A 15192-nucleotide genomic window follows, 5' to 3' on the forward strand; every position below is an offset into this window, starting at 1 on the left:
TTGTTACAAATACAAGTTAATCCATTTGTGACTAAATAATCATGGATTGACTTCTATTTGAAAGAATGTGTTCAATCTTCACAACTACAAATCGCAAGTGGAGTCCGGCGCTTAGGGCTACTTCCTCTTCGGTATTATGTATTATACTACAGAAATCAGGAACTTTCCTTCTAAATATATGTATGCATCTTGGCCATCAAACATATTCTTCCAAACATTTTTTTAAGGGGGTACATAGGTCTTGTGGGTAAAAAAAGTGACTTTTTAAAAAAATTATATCTCGAAAACTAAAATTTATTTTTATTTATAATTGGAACATGTAAAAGTATAGTACTTAAGGTAGTCTCAAAAAAAGTTTCAGCCAAAAATATTCATTTTTGTAGAGTTTAAGTTTTTTTGCGTTGGCAGCATAACTAAGTCCAGTCTCATCTGAAATCAAAAAGTTTCTTGTAGTTTATACCTCTGGCTAGAATATGAACGAAGGAATTAAAAAAAATGAAATTTGAAGATTTTACATAAGTTTAAACACATTTTTGACCCTAATTTTTCTCATTTTTAAAGTAGTTTTTTTTATAAAACAAAAATGACCTCATCTAATAAAAAATCCTTTGTTCATTCACTAGCCAGAGGTATAAACTACAAGAAACTTTGATTTCAGATGAGACTGGACTTGTTATGCTGCTCACCACAAAAAGGGCTGTTGTTGAAAAATTGCAGTAAACTCTACAAAAATGAATATTTTTGGCTGAAATTTTTTGAGAGTACTATACTTTTACATGTTTCAATTATAAATAAAAATAATTTTTAGTTTCCAAGATATAATTTTTTTAAAAAGTCACTTTTTTACCTGCAAGACAACAACTTAACAAATTGTTGATTTCAAATTGTAACAGTTGTTTTGCAAAGTATGCTGCCCTCTTGTATTTTCTGTGTTATCTTCATCATACAATTACTTCATCTAAAAACTTTCTGCGATATATTCGTTTTGTTGCTAAAATTATTTCCTGGTCCATGGGTTGAATAAGCGATGTTGTATTTTTTGGCAAAAACATACAACTAAAGTTGCCATGTTTTGATCATAGAATATTTTCAGAGGGATGAGCAGGACCATTGTCTAAAATCAAAAAACATTTCACCTCTTCCGGCAGATTCTCAGTTTCTTCTCTTGAAATTTTTTCACTGCAGGTACAGTCGGAGAAATGAAAGAGTACCCATGAACGATCACATATTATTAAGATAATTAAACTATCTCTATCGTTTGTTATTTATAGAAAAAGAACAGCAAATATAAAATATGTGATTGTATCTGATTGACGTGACCGTTCATGGGTATTCTTTCATTTTTCCGACCGTACAAATTCTTTAAAAGGTCAATTTCTTAAGATATCTGGGGTGAACCACTATGATGAAATTATTTATTTTTATAGCTCCACAATTATATACAAATCCTACCTCAAAATATTTGTAAGAATTTAAACTCTTGAATGCCTTCATTTGTTGACCTGTGTCAGACCAAGTACTGTAAGCATGCTGTATTTTTTATTTCTACTCAAAAAATAAAACAATTTTATTTTAAAATATATATTTTATATTAACATATAAAAAATAAATTATTTTTCAATCTTCTGATGATGCGGCTTTGGAAGTTTTGATCTTTTTTTTCCCTTTATTTTTTTTGTTGGGAAAAAGTTCCTCTGAGGGAATATTTTTTTATTGGAGGATATTCTGCGTGTGGATGGAAAACCCAAATTGATATCTTTTTGATTTCTTATAGCATCTATGGTGGGTTTTATCGGGACTACAATTTTTTGTACAGCCTTTAATTCGTCGAAAGACTCTAAATCATTTATTTGCCCTGTTATCTTTAAACTTAATTTTTCCTTAGCTTCTTTCAGAGAACTTTCCTCATTTCTTCTTATTTTGCTAACCGCACCTATTAAAGCCCTTTTCTCGTCATCGCATTCAATCACCAGGTTGTCAGCATCACCTAAATAAAAGTAATATGGGTATATCAGGTAAATAATTTATTTCGTTTATAAATAAGTTATACACAGCCTGAAATAGAGGAAAAATTAAATCATTATTAAAACACCATCAAAATGATATCTTATATATATCGAACTGTCTAATATTACTGCCACCCATTATATTCATCAATATAATATATAGATCTAACATAACTACCAAAGGAAAAGATTTAAAAGTTTTTTATATAGACCAAGCCACCCAAGCTAGGAAAATTACCTACATTAAAGGGTACATACTTTTTGTATCGAAAACTTCAGATAACACATTCACGGTCATGACTGCATATGAAGTCATTTACTCCATAAGAATACGTGTATAAAATGACAGGATAACTGATGTAGGCACCTATACCTAATTAAAAAAAAATAATAATAATTTTAGGAGCATAAATTTTTTTAGAATTATACAACACTGTGTTTAGGTCAGTCTACTTATAAAAAATTGTTAATTCCCAAAAATTGTATCAATAAAATTAATCTGTAATTTTAGCAACCATTGCACAACCATGTAGGTATATTTATAATGATACATATTATTTTTTTTATTTTTATATATCTAAATACTAAGGTATAATAAACTTTACCTGCTAAGAAATTTATGTTTGGAATGGTACTTTCTTTAGTCAAATCCATTTGAGTATACTTGCAAATTAAGTGAATATGTTTACACATGTTCCATTTTATACATGAATCCAAGCATGTACAAGTATAGCAGTGTAGACAAGCTTCGCAATCTTCACACACTAACCTACATGGACAATTTTCTTTTACCTTCTGAATGGTATACATTTCATTCCTTGAATTAGAGGGCACTAACCAACCAATATCAGATTTAATTACTTTATTCAGATCAAGAGACTGACTAGTAACATGCCTTTTTCTTAATTCGTTAATTTTTGTAGAGACTTTACCTTTGTGAATCACAATAAGTCTCTCAAATAATTTGTCTTTAACAAATTTCATAATAGCACATATTGCCTTATCTAATCTCTTAACGAATTTTCCATGTAAATAAATGTGTTTTATCGTTCGGTGCATTCTTTCAATATGCATATTAGTATTTAGGCCACAATGCAACCTAAAACAATATGCCCACTGCTCTGCTTTACATGCATAATACTGCTCGAAATACATCGCAAATTCCAGGGTATCTGAATCTTCCTTCAGATATTTCAGAAAATTCAATAATAATTGATTAAAAGCAGTGGAATCAGTTTCTTGCAATAATGTCCTGAGCATATGATACACCTGAACCTAAAAAATGTTCAATTAATTTAAAAATACAATATTACAGTTCTTATGATGTACAGTATCAATAAAATTACATTAACATAATTAAAAGCTTCAACATTGTAAGCAAACAATATTTAGTTGATGGACTGATAAAGTTTGTACACACTTGAATGAATGAAGGAAGTGAAAAAAGTATATTAAAGTGTGTAAATGTATTTAATTTCCTTAACTGAGCGCTTTCGATAAAAATGTCATCCTCGGAGCTAAGGGTCAAAGTATAAAAACTTAATATACCTACTTTTTTTCACTTCCTTCAAAAAATATTTACTTACTTTTTTTTCCTTATTGAGCACTTTTTCTAAATTTTTTCTCCATGCCTTGTCAACATGCCAGGTGCAATACAATCTAAAAATATATAAATTTATAGCTTATTAAACAATTATATTTCTTTTTAATGTTACCTAAATTCAGCTGGCTGCATAACCTGCATCCATGATTTATAATAAAAATCTGCCATATCGGACATAAAGACTTTTGGTTTAATAGCCTTGCCAACTCTTTCCTTAATGCATTGAAAAAAAATTTTCATACCAATGGAATCACTGCGATTTGATATCAAAAATGCTGTTGGGTAGCCCTCTCGCAAATCATCCAGTACTAGGATGGTATGTAGTTCAAACCCATAGGCATTTAAACCATGGGTCCCATCAATACAAATGCAATCCTCTCCAAATCGTAGTAATAGGTCTTTCTGTCCATCTGACATTATAATCAAGAAAAAATCTTCATATTGTAGTTCTGGATTTTCTTGGCATATAGTTTCTTGTGGTTTATAGAAAAGCACACATTCTGAACTTTTCATCTCACTAACCCATGCATCTACACTTATTGCATCATTTTCATGGCGTACTGATGAACTGCATAAATTGAAACACTTCTCAATATTATAGAGATCTTTTTTTTTTAAGAGATGCAGCCGTTCCAAACGAGAGTTGGACACAGAATCTCTTATTTCATCCAAAATGATTTGAAATGGAATTTTGGCAGCTATCTTTGCTGCCACATTTTGTTTGTCTGATTTACTTAGAAAGAGATGGCCTAAATCTTGCTCTGGACTGTGTCCCACATGAGTTTGACAAAAGTTGACAATATATTTTTCATTGTCCATTAATTTAACATTAATTCTTGCAGGACAATAACCATTAATTTTATTTGAGCCTTGAATTTTAAGTTTCCTGATATTCATCCCTTTCTTTTTATATATACCTGAAAAAATTGATACAGGGTGAGTCATGAAGAACTGTACATACTCCTACCTCGTATAGAGGCTCCTATGGGGAATAACAAACAGGGTGAGTCATGAAGAACTCTACATACTCCTACCTCGTATAGAGGCTCCTATGGGGAATAACAAATGACCATTAAAAAGTGTCTGCTCCCATTGTTTAATAATATACAGGGCGAGTTTCGCATGTTGACCGAAATTTGTATTCGTCATAATTTTTGAACGGTAAGATTGATGTGTCTCTTATTTTGGTCAATCGTTACACTATTACTACCCAATCAACTGATTTGGTCAAACTAGAAAAAAATCAGGCCCGGCTTAAAAAAATTAGTTCGTTTGGGTTTTAGAAAAAATTTCACCCTGTATACGCTTTTTGAAGACTCTAATATGAATTTTACAAATTAGACAATTCGGCAATTAAAATGGAATATTTTTTTTTCAGCACACCATTACTTTTACACGATTTTTTTTAAATCGTGTACAGTACACTTCCTCATGACTCACCCTGTATAAGTGTCAAATAACCAGAATAAAATTTTTTAAATTAAGAATTAAAAACAAAACAAAAAAAGAATTAAACTCACCCGACCTATGACAACTATAGTTTGTTGTGGTGCAGTTACTGGTTTTCTTTGAACCATACATTTTTACAAATGATGAGAATGTTTCTTCTTCAACCTTGCATTTCCATGATTCAAAATCTTCAAAAGTATCAAATTCCAGATAATTATTTTCAATGTTAATGAAATGGTCACTCCTATAATGTAAAATTAAATTTTCTCGACCAGAATTATTATATTGACACAACGTGCACTTTAATTTTGTTAAGGCATTATTATGAGTTTGTTTATGAGAAACTAGTTTTTTTAAATTGTGAAAACTTTCAGAGCAGCTGGAACACACATAAGTTTTCTTGTTAACAGGTGCTATTTCGTCTAATTTATCTGAAAAAGAAAAAACATGTATGTAATTATTGTATTTGGTTATGATTGTACTGGTATTGGTTATATGTTATACCTACCTGGATGCTGCCTTTTCACATGAAGTCTAAGATTGCCCAGATTTGAAAACTTTTTATTACATTCTAAGCAAGGAACAGTAGATTTACTTTGTTGAACGTTATTTGGCAGTAGTATATCTAGCATATCTAAAACATTAATTGTACGTACTGCATTAAATTAAAGGGTAGGTATACAGGATGTTTGGTAAAGAATTAGCCATAGCTTAACCTTAGATTCATGAGGTTAAAAAAGGTCGATTTAAGCTAACTTACCTCAGTACGAAACATGATAAGTAATAACCGAAATACAGGGTGTCAAAGTTAAACTTTTATTTTATTTATTCTTGAATATTTCCTAACAGGCATGGGATAATAACACGAAATTTGGTGAGCGGGGTTTTTTGGGATGAAAAATCGAAATTAGCCACAAAAAATTATATATTACCGAGAGGGCGCCAAATACGCCTTTCAGTGCCCATTTATTATTACTGTTATTTTTTATTACCCACTCATCTACATACTTTTTGAATCAAAACCTTTATTCTCTTAATGTTTTTACTTAAAAAAAGGTATATACTACATTCATCTCGCTAAACTCAACAGTTATCGAGATAAACGCATTTTAAATCTGCGAGACAACATAATTTTTTGCATAAGTAATATCTTTGTAGTTACACCTAAAAAATAATTTAAAATCATAAAAATTTACAAAAATGTAATGACATAAATATGAGAACTGGCACAATTATTATGGTTTCTTGTTTATTTTTTGGGTCTAGCTACAATGATATTATGCAAAAAAATTATGTTGTATTGCAGATTTAAAATGCATTTATCTCAAAAACAGTAGTTGAGTTATGTTGTGAGATGAATGTAGTATACCTTTTTTTAAGTAAAAATATTGAGAGAACAAAAATTTTTATTGAAAAATATACAGTCATGGGCGCAATAATAACCGGCAAAATAAAGCAAAAGATGGAAAAGATATTAAGTTGTGAGATAAAAGATATGAACCTAGTAGAGGTATTAAATTTAGCGATAGTAACTCATAAACTGACATTATACTCATGACATCGAACGAGTTTGGGAAATGCCACTGTCACAGTGACAGTTTTAGTTGACATACTCCTCTGATACGTCTAATGGGGCTAGTACACGTTGGGCCAATCAGTTGGGCCAACGTGTACAGGACCACTTGGCATGAGTTTGCGATTGGCGGTCAGCGTTGGTCTACAAACCGAATTTTGTCGGTATTTGGTGCACAAATCAATGGATTTTTGGGACTTGCGCGATCTGCCAAACAGCTGTTTGGTTATGAACACGTTGTTGTCGTTGAGTTTAAAATATTTGTTTTCTCTTCTCACAATACTGATACTGTTTATAAGTATTAATTTTAAAGTTGTGTTTTAATACTTTTTTGGTGTAAAAGCACCGTCGTTTGCGCCATTGTTTTTTAATCACTCTTGTTTGGTACACTTTTCTATAAGCATTTAACGAGTTGTACAAATTAATTGTGGCGGCTGCTACAGTCTCCACATCCATATCCATAATCAGAGTTTGTTTTTTGTTTATCCACTAAGAAAGGTTAATGCAGACTGATAGCTCCACCAACGTGTAATCACCATGTATTCACTGTTCTTACTTGGCCCAACTCATTGGCCAACTAGTTGGCCCAACGTGTACTGGAGCCATAAAGGTGGGAAACAATCAATATGTCAATTTATATTATGTTACTAGACGCCCTCTGGGTAATACATCAGTTTTGGTGGCGAATTTAGATTTCTCATCCCAAAAAACCCCCGCTTACCAAATTTCAATATTCAAGATAATAAATAAAATAAAAGTTTAATTTTGACAAACTGTATTTCGGTTATTATCAACTTTAGTACTAAGGTAAGTTAGCTTAAATCGACCTATTTTAAGCTCAGAAATCTACGGTTAAGCTATGACTCATTCGTTACCAAACACCCTGTATAAAATATGATATTACCTGGATGTTTTCTTTTTGCATGTGCCCTCATGTTATAATATTTTGTAAAGTTTATGTTACACTTCGTACAACGATTCATTTTCTACCTACAACGAAAACAAACAAAACAAAAAAAAATAAAACAAAAGTTTAACCACCTTCTTACCACAGAATCAAGCAATCAAGTTAGACAAATTTTCAAACACCTCACCTGACACAGCGTCTCAAGTACGATTGCGCGAATTGGTAAATATAACTCCGCACGACCACGCAACTCGAAACACACGTACGCAAACACGGTTGCGTGAAGCATGGCTCGCAATCGTGAAATTTACGAGACTTGCTCGACCTGTAGATTCTTGTGTAGTTATACAAGAATTATCCTCTATTCAGATGTTTATCTTAACCACATTAAATAGAAATTGTCTTTTCAGAGAACTCGAGTCCTGTCTTTCCTGCCTCTTGGAAGTTTGAACATTTAAGTTAAGCGAAAATCAATGTTAATTTATGATATAAACATTTTTTTCTGTTTTCGGGCAACAGTAATATGCATTTTAAATTAAATAAATTAAATACATTCTTCCTTTTTGTCAAATAATTTAAATTAAAAAAAAGTTTTTGGACACCTTGTATAAATAATTATGTAATTGTTTATAAGAGGCGGGGCTATTTTAGCCGGGGCTGTTTTGACCGGGGCTATTTTGTGTGCGATCTATTTTGTCGGGGCTATTTTGTTTGCGGGCTATTTTGTCGAGGCTATTTTGTGGGGCTATTTTGACGGGGCTTTTTTGACGGGGCTGTTTTGACCGGGCTATTTTGACGGGTCACGGGTAAGAACCCATAATAAATAAAATGACCAGAAAACTATTTGAAATGGTTTGTGCATGTATGGAGAATGGGAGACGAAAGAAGGAAAAAATAATATTAGAAACTAAGATAACAAAGAAAGAAAGAGAGGACAGCCGAGAAAAATCTGGATGAATGAAATTATAAATGCAGGAAAAGCCAGAGGCATGAACTACACAGAAATAAAAATGATATCAATAAATAAAAAAATGGAGAAAGAGAATAGACATCAACAGAACAACAAATTCAACACTTTAGGAGGCGAAAGGAGTTAAGAAAAGAAGATATTTTACAAAAAATGGCCATAACATATGTCGATAATGCCATTAAACCATTTTCCTTTGATATTTTACGTTTGTCCATTAGTATAAAATAAAACACCGTGGAATGAAATAAACACTTCTGTTGTATGTAGGCATATGAATTTATTAAAAAAGCCTTACAATTTATCCACGAAGGAGTGGAAGTACAAAACGTTTTCGGTCAGACTGACCATCATCAGTGTAAACGTCAGTGTACAAGTAATTGTAACTAGCCACTTCAATAGGTATAAAAACCTCTAAAATACATTATTCTTACATTCTGTATTAAAAAGTGGTCGACATTAAGTCGATGTCTTAGGATTTAAAGATCACATGTGAATATATTTCATCCTTGCTCGAAAATTGCACAAGGTATGTACTTGTGTTCAGATGAGAGGTTACGAACCAAAGAGGTTACGAACCAAAGTTGGTTCGTAACCTCTCACCTGAATACAAGTACATACCTTGTGCAATTTTCGAGCAAGTATGAAATACATTCAAATGTGATCTTTAAATCTTAAGACATCGACTTATTGTCGACCACTTTTTAATATAGAATGTAACAATGATGTATTTTAGAGGTTTTTATATCTATTGAAGTGGCTAGTTACAATTACTTGTACACTCGACGTTTACACTGATGATGGTCAGTCTGACCGAAAACGTTTTGTACTTCCACTCCTTCGTGGATAAATTTTAAGGATTTTTTAATAAATTCATATGCCTACATACAACAGAAGTGTTTACTTCATTCCACGTTATTATATTGAAGGTATACAGCCAACTACAGGGTTTACCCCCTTTTTAAAGTTTTATAAAATAAAAATTGACGGTATTTTTATAGTTACAACTAATTTATTTGATGCTCTAGTCTTAAGGGTTAACTCGATTCGCTGGATCGAAGGCAGTTTTTGAAACACAACTTTTCAAATAAAGATTTTCAAAATATAAAATAGCTAAATTTCTTATTTTGAAAATGACTTCGGGTCTGGAAGCCAAAATTTCAAATAAAGTAGTCCATAATGTACCATGTCCATTATACAGTAATTAAAAATCCAATTGTCAATATATGTATAACATCTATAAATACAATCAGATGTTTTTAAGTAAAAATAGGAAAATTTTATGAAAATTAATTTTTTACCTAAGCGTGAATGTTTTTCAAATGTCATCGGTGCAGCCAAAGTCAAATGGATAATTTACAAATAAAACTACTACAAACAATACAATCCCACAATATTTCTGTTTTAGGTCACATTTTTCGCATGCCCTTTACACAAGTACACAAGGTATAATTTTCTCATATCGCATATTCTCCCGCATGTTGTAATCTATCAACTTTGACACACATACACTTTGATTAATAGTAATAACATTTAAACACCTTTCAACTTTCGATAGCACCGATCGCGGTCTCCGGAGGATAGCGGCCACACGCGAGATGCGCGAAGCTTGAATGAGAAACCTTAAGTTCAAGCTTTTCGCCAAAGTTGACATGGGAGAACTTTGAATAACATTTTAGCGTAAACGCACTTCAGCAGAAGCGCGAGAACGTTTTTGAATTCGCTATTACTACTGATAGGAACGGGTGTTAGGAGGCAATGTTGCCACTCATTTTGTATTTCCTGAAATCTTACTCATAAATGATTTTATTAGCTTAAGCGAAAGGCCACACGGGCGATAATTTACGGCGTCATAAGAGCAGTAAATCTGACGAGGCATTGGTTGACTAACCAATTGTAGATGAAATAGGAGTTAGTCAACCAATGCCTCGTCAGGTTTACTGCTCTTACGGCGCCGTAAATTATCGCCTCTGTGGTTCTAGGGTAAAATAGCCTAAAGTGTAAATAAGGTATGTGTATCCGTAAACGTACATAAAATATTCTAGTTACTGTTTTAAATTTGTTTCTTTGGAGCAATAAAATTATAAACTACCGAGTTCTTGTTTCCTCAGTTATTTCGCAACAAAAACCACTAGGATTTAAAAAAACTGTTGAAACTGTTGTCCAAATTAAGTAAATTTCAAAAAATTGCAAAAAGTTGGTACATTTGCTATTTTTCGCATTTGGATTCGCTACATAAGAAGATTTGATCGAGGCGTAGTGGTCGAACGCGCCCTATGCGTGGAGTTTAGGTTAGTTATATTTCTTAAATGAAGTTAGGCACATTTTATGTGACCGAATGTTGCCAGCTTATGATATTCGCGCAATATTTGAATGAAAGTGGGATAAAAAAAAGGAACTAATCTTTTCGAAAGAGTTAAAAGCAATACCTCAGGCGCATGATAGTAATGGTGGTACTTACGGCTTTATTTTACTTTTTCTGAGATTTATTAATGTCTGGAAGAAGCACCTAAGACCAGATACACAAGTAAGGATTTAAGAAACAGCAATTAGACCTACAATGACATACACGATGGAGACGAGACCCGACACATCCGAAATGACTGTTCGAAATAACTGAGATGATAATACTGCGAACAATATCAAAGGAAAGCCTACTAGATGCAGAGGGAAGAGAGAATATAAGAATAGAATATAATATACAGTAGAACCTCGATTATCCGTTAGGGCACCGGACCAAGGGTATGACGGATAATCGAAAAGACGGTTAATAGAACATTAAAAAAAAATTAAAAATTCATAGTACAACTCTCAAATCTCATTTGTATGATTTGTTTGACAATATAAGAGGGATTTGTGCTCGTACAATCGAATCAATTTAAAATATTCTGAAATCTTTGTTTTACTGTTGCTTCACATTTTACGACTGCTGAATTTCTTAATCGGCATAAGATCATGCAATCTACTTTATTGGCTTCTTCTTGTTAAGAATACCACTCGATGAATTATTGCATATGCGATGCAGCTTCTCTAGATTATTTACGCAAATCTTTGTCAGTTACAATAGGTTCATTAACATAGCTACAGTCAAATTCCAAGTCTGTGTCAGCTTCTGAATCTGTTTGGTCCTCCTTTGTTGCCATTTCAATGATTTCTTTATCTGCCAGCAATGGATAGCCGTTTGTGTCCTCATCACAAATCAAATTAACTTTTTTTATCTTTTTACATTAAAATTTTTGCTTATGTAATCAATACAACTTCTGTATGTATCCTGACGGTTAACAAAGGTGACGGTTAATGGAGAGACGGATAATCGAGGTTCCACTGTATAAGAAATAAATACATGGTTAACAAAACGGAAACAGAAATGGAACAACACATTAGCAGAACGGCAGAAAATAACATAGTAAAAAGATGGTGTGATAATTTAAACAATTTTTTTAGCATATCGATTTCATCACAAAATAGGTTATTAAATTTATATTATACTTTATAGTGTGTTGTTGGGCTCTCACTGCTCTGATCCAACTCGGGTTCAGATCAACATTTTTACCAAAAAAAAAGCAGACATTACTTTTTATTGCAATAACCGGCAAAATAACGTAAAAGATAGAAAATATATTAAGTTGTGAGATAAACAGAAATGAAACTAGTGGAGGTGAGAAAAAAACCGATAAAAACCTATAAATTTACATTCTATTTATTGTTTCCCACCTTTAGACGTATCGGACGAGTTTGGCAACTGCCACTGTGACAGTGACAGTTTTAATTGACATACTCCTCTGATACGCCTAAAGATGGAAAACAATAAATATAATGCAAATTTATAAATTTTATCGCTAAATTTCCCACCTCCACTAGTTTGATTTCTGTTTATCTCACAACTTAACATGTTTTCCATCTTGTGCGTTATTTTGCCGGTTATTAGCGCGCTCGTCACTGAATAATAACGTATTTCAGTCATTTGTTTTGAATTATTCGTTGATAAAAAATAGGAAGCTCTTAAATATACGTGAACAAGGTCTGTTTACAATAATAATAACATTAAACATAATATGTTTTATTATAATTATTATATTATCACGTTCTCAGTATTGGCCTAATTTCAATACAAAACAGCATTTGAAGTACCTTTGTAAATATAAACTCTATTACGAATTGTTAAATAACTTAAGGCTTTGTTTCCCTCATGTTATAATAGAATACGTTATAAACGGATATATTCATAATAACGGATATATATATATATATATATATATATATATATATATATATATATATATATATATATATATATATATATATATATATATATATATATATAACGTTATATATATAAAACAGCTTTTTTATATATTCTATTGACTCTTCAGAGTCAAAGAATCAGAGAGGCAAAGGAAAGATGGTATAGTGACAGATGCGCAGAGATTGAACAGTTGGTAGAGAAACATGATAACTTAAACCTTCATAAGAAAATTAGGGAAATAACAGGCACAAACATTAAGAAAAAATCAAACATACTGCTGGATAAAAACGGCAAAATGATTATAGACGTCGGTGAAAGGCTTAAAAGATGGCAGGAATATATTCAAAAGCTATTTAAAGACGAACGGATTGAGATAGTACTAGAGCAGGAAAAGTTCGACAACGGCCCAGACATAACAGAAGATGAGGTATTAGAGGCGATAAAGCGAACAAAGAACAACAAGGCAACAGGTCCTGACCAAATACCTGTAGACATAATACGGTTAATAGAAGAACAGCAAATTGGAACATTGGTCGACTTATTTAATACAATATACAGTACAGGAATCATTCCCAGAGATTGGCTGCTGTCAACGTTCATAACACTGCCAAAAAACCAAACGCAAAAGAATGCCAAGACCACCGGATAATAAGTTTAATGAGTCATACACTCAAAATATTTTTAAAAATTATACACCGGAGAATACATAACAAACTTGAGCAGGACATAAGCGACACGCAATTTGGAATTAGAAATGCAATGGGAACGAGGGAAGCCCTGTTCGCTGTAAATGTACTTGTGCAAAGGTGCACGGATGGTAATCAGCCAGTATATATGTGTTTCTTGGATTACAACAAAGCCTTCGATAAGGTCATACATAACCGCCTTATCGAATTACTTGAAAAGAAAAACTTAGATATGAGGGACATCAGGATGATTAGTGCTATCTATTATAATCAGATCGCTGTGGTAAAAGAGAACAACGCCTTTTCAAATGAAATACAGATTGAGAGGGGCGTCAGACAGGGCTGTGTCCTGTCTCCTACTTTGTTCAATTTGTATTCAGAGGAAATAATCCAGGAAGCACTAGAAGACCTAACCACGGGAATAAAAGTAAATGGCCGACCAATCAATAATATACGGTTTGCCGACGACACTATTTTATTAGCCGAATGTCTTGAAGATTTACAACAAATGGTTGACAGAGTGGTAGACGTCAGCCAAGAAAACGGATTGTCCCTAAACACAAAAAAGACACAATTTATGGTAATCACAAAAGCTCAGCAGCGCCAAGAAAGCATAACAATACATGGAGAACAAATTAAAAAGGTTGAAAAATATAAATATTTGGATACAATAATTAATGAAACTAATGAGTACACAGAAGAGATTAAAGCAAGAATAGGACAGGCAAGAAATGCTTTCAACAAACTGAAAAAAGTACTCTGTAGCAGGGACATTACAATTTCTTTAAAGATAATACTTCTGAGATGCTACGTGTTCTCCGTACTATTCTATGGGTTGGAGGCTTGGACATTAAAGAAGGATGTTTCGGACAGATTAGAAGCTTTCGAGTTATGGGCCTACAGAAGAATATTAAGAATAAGTTGGGTGGATAGAGTCACGAACATCGAGGTGTTGAGAAGAATGGGAAAAGATAAAGAGGTTTTAAATACAGTTAAAGTCAGAAAACTACAATATCTGGGACATGTTATGAGGGGCGAGCGTTATAAGTTGTTACAATTAATAATGCAAGGAAAAATACAGGGTAGAAGGAGTCGCGGAAGAAGACGCATCTCTTGGTTAAACAATTTGAGAGCTTGGTTTAATTGCACTTCTGCTGATCTCATTAGAGCAGCGGTATCGAAAGTGCGAATTGCCGTGATGGTTGCCAACCTTCTTAGAGGAGATGGTACATGAAGAAGAAGAAGATTGACTCTTCAGTTGCCATTATGAAGTCTGTAGGGTCGCCTGTGTATGTTCTGTGTGGGCAGTCCTGTACTATGTACCTGATCGCCTGTCTAGCAGCGCCTTAATCACAAGAAGGCGACGGATGTGTTAGTGTACCTCATCTAGAGGAAGTCGGTACATCTTCCGAAGTTTGTTCTGATTCGATTAAGGCCTTTCCAAATCTCACGGAGAAGTTCAAATCCGTCAGGTTTGTCTGTGATGTCCAGTACACTATGGTAATGAGGATCTGTCTTACTTTCCTATTCATCTCTTCATCGGGCATTTAGGTCATATCCTTAAGTTTGTTGTATTCTTTAACCAATGACTTCACGTAGCACATACTTTACTAAAACGACACTAAGAACTGATAACACAGCCCAACAAAAAAAATTTTTATCTTGCTGCCGAAAAAAAAATCAACTGATTTTAGTTAATTCATCTGTGCCGATTCCAAAAATACAAACCTTTTCATTGTATCAGCTGTAGTTTTC

The 15192-nt window shown here is 32.8% G+C and overlaps 2 protein-coding genes across 7 annotated transcripts in view; both read right to left on the reverse strand.

Moving 5' to 3' along the window:
- LOC114343874 (uncharacterized) overlaps positions 1 to 15192 on the reverse strand; it is a 700122-nt gene that overhangs the window by 127799 nt on the left and 557131 nt on the right. The gene's annotated exons all lie outside the window — the stretch shown is intronic.
- On the reverse strand, positions 1566 to 7836 carry LOC126880560 (uncharacterized). 3 transcript variants are annotated; one of them, XM_050644508.1, is made up of 9 exons: positions 7681 to 7836; positions 7536 to 7621; positions 5567 to 5692; positions 5130 to 5489; positions 3722 to 4526; positions 3593 to 3665; positions 2612 to 3281; positions 2265 to 2379; positions 1747 to 1987 (listed from the first exon to the last, which is right to left on the reverse strand). In XM_050644508.1, exons 2-8 carry the CDS (start codon positions 7612 to 7614, stop codon positions 2282 to 2284), a joined length of 2211 nt encoding a protein of 736 aa, XP_050500465.1. In that variant the 5' UTR covers positions 7615 to 7621; positions 7681 to 7836; the 3' UTR covers positions 1747 to 1987; positions 2265 to 2281. The 3 variants fall into 3 exon arrangements, with proteins under 3 accessions (XP_050500463.1, XP_050500464.1, XP_050500465.1); XM_050644506.1 differs by lacking the exon at positions 2265 to 2379 and having other exon boundaries at positions 1566 to 1987; XM_050644507.1 differs by lacking the exons at positions 2265 to 2379; positions 7536 to 7621; positions 7681 to 7836 and adding an exon at positions 5819 to 7441 and having other exon boundaries at positions 1566 to 1987.

This window comes from Diabrotica virgifera, chromosome 2 (genome assembly GCF_917563875.1).
Source record: "Diabrotica virgifera virgifera chromosome 2, PGI_DIABVI_V3a".
In the NCBI taxonomy this organism is placed as follows: Eukaryota; Metazoa; Arthropoda; class Insecta; order Coleoptera; family Chrysomelidae; genus Diabrotica; species Diabrotica virgifera.

Excerpts from the sequence above, each read along its gene's own strand:
- LOC126880560 (XM_050644506.1), bottom strand. The coding sequence starts at position 7,614 with ATGAATCGTTGTACGAAGTGTAACATAAACTTTACAAAATATTATAAC. Across the intron at positions 5,490-5,566 it reads TGTGAAAAGGCAGCATCCAG|ATAAATTAGACGAAATAGCA; the intron begins GTAGGTATAACA and ends TTTCTTTTTCAG. Across the intron at positions 4,527-5,129 it reads CTATAGTTGTCATAGGTCGG|GTATATATAAAAAGAAAGGG; the intron begins GTGAGTTTAATT and ends CAATTTTTTCAG.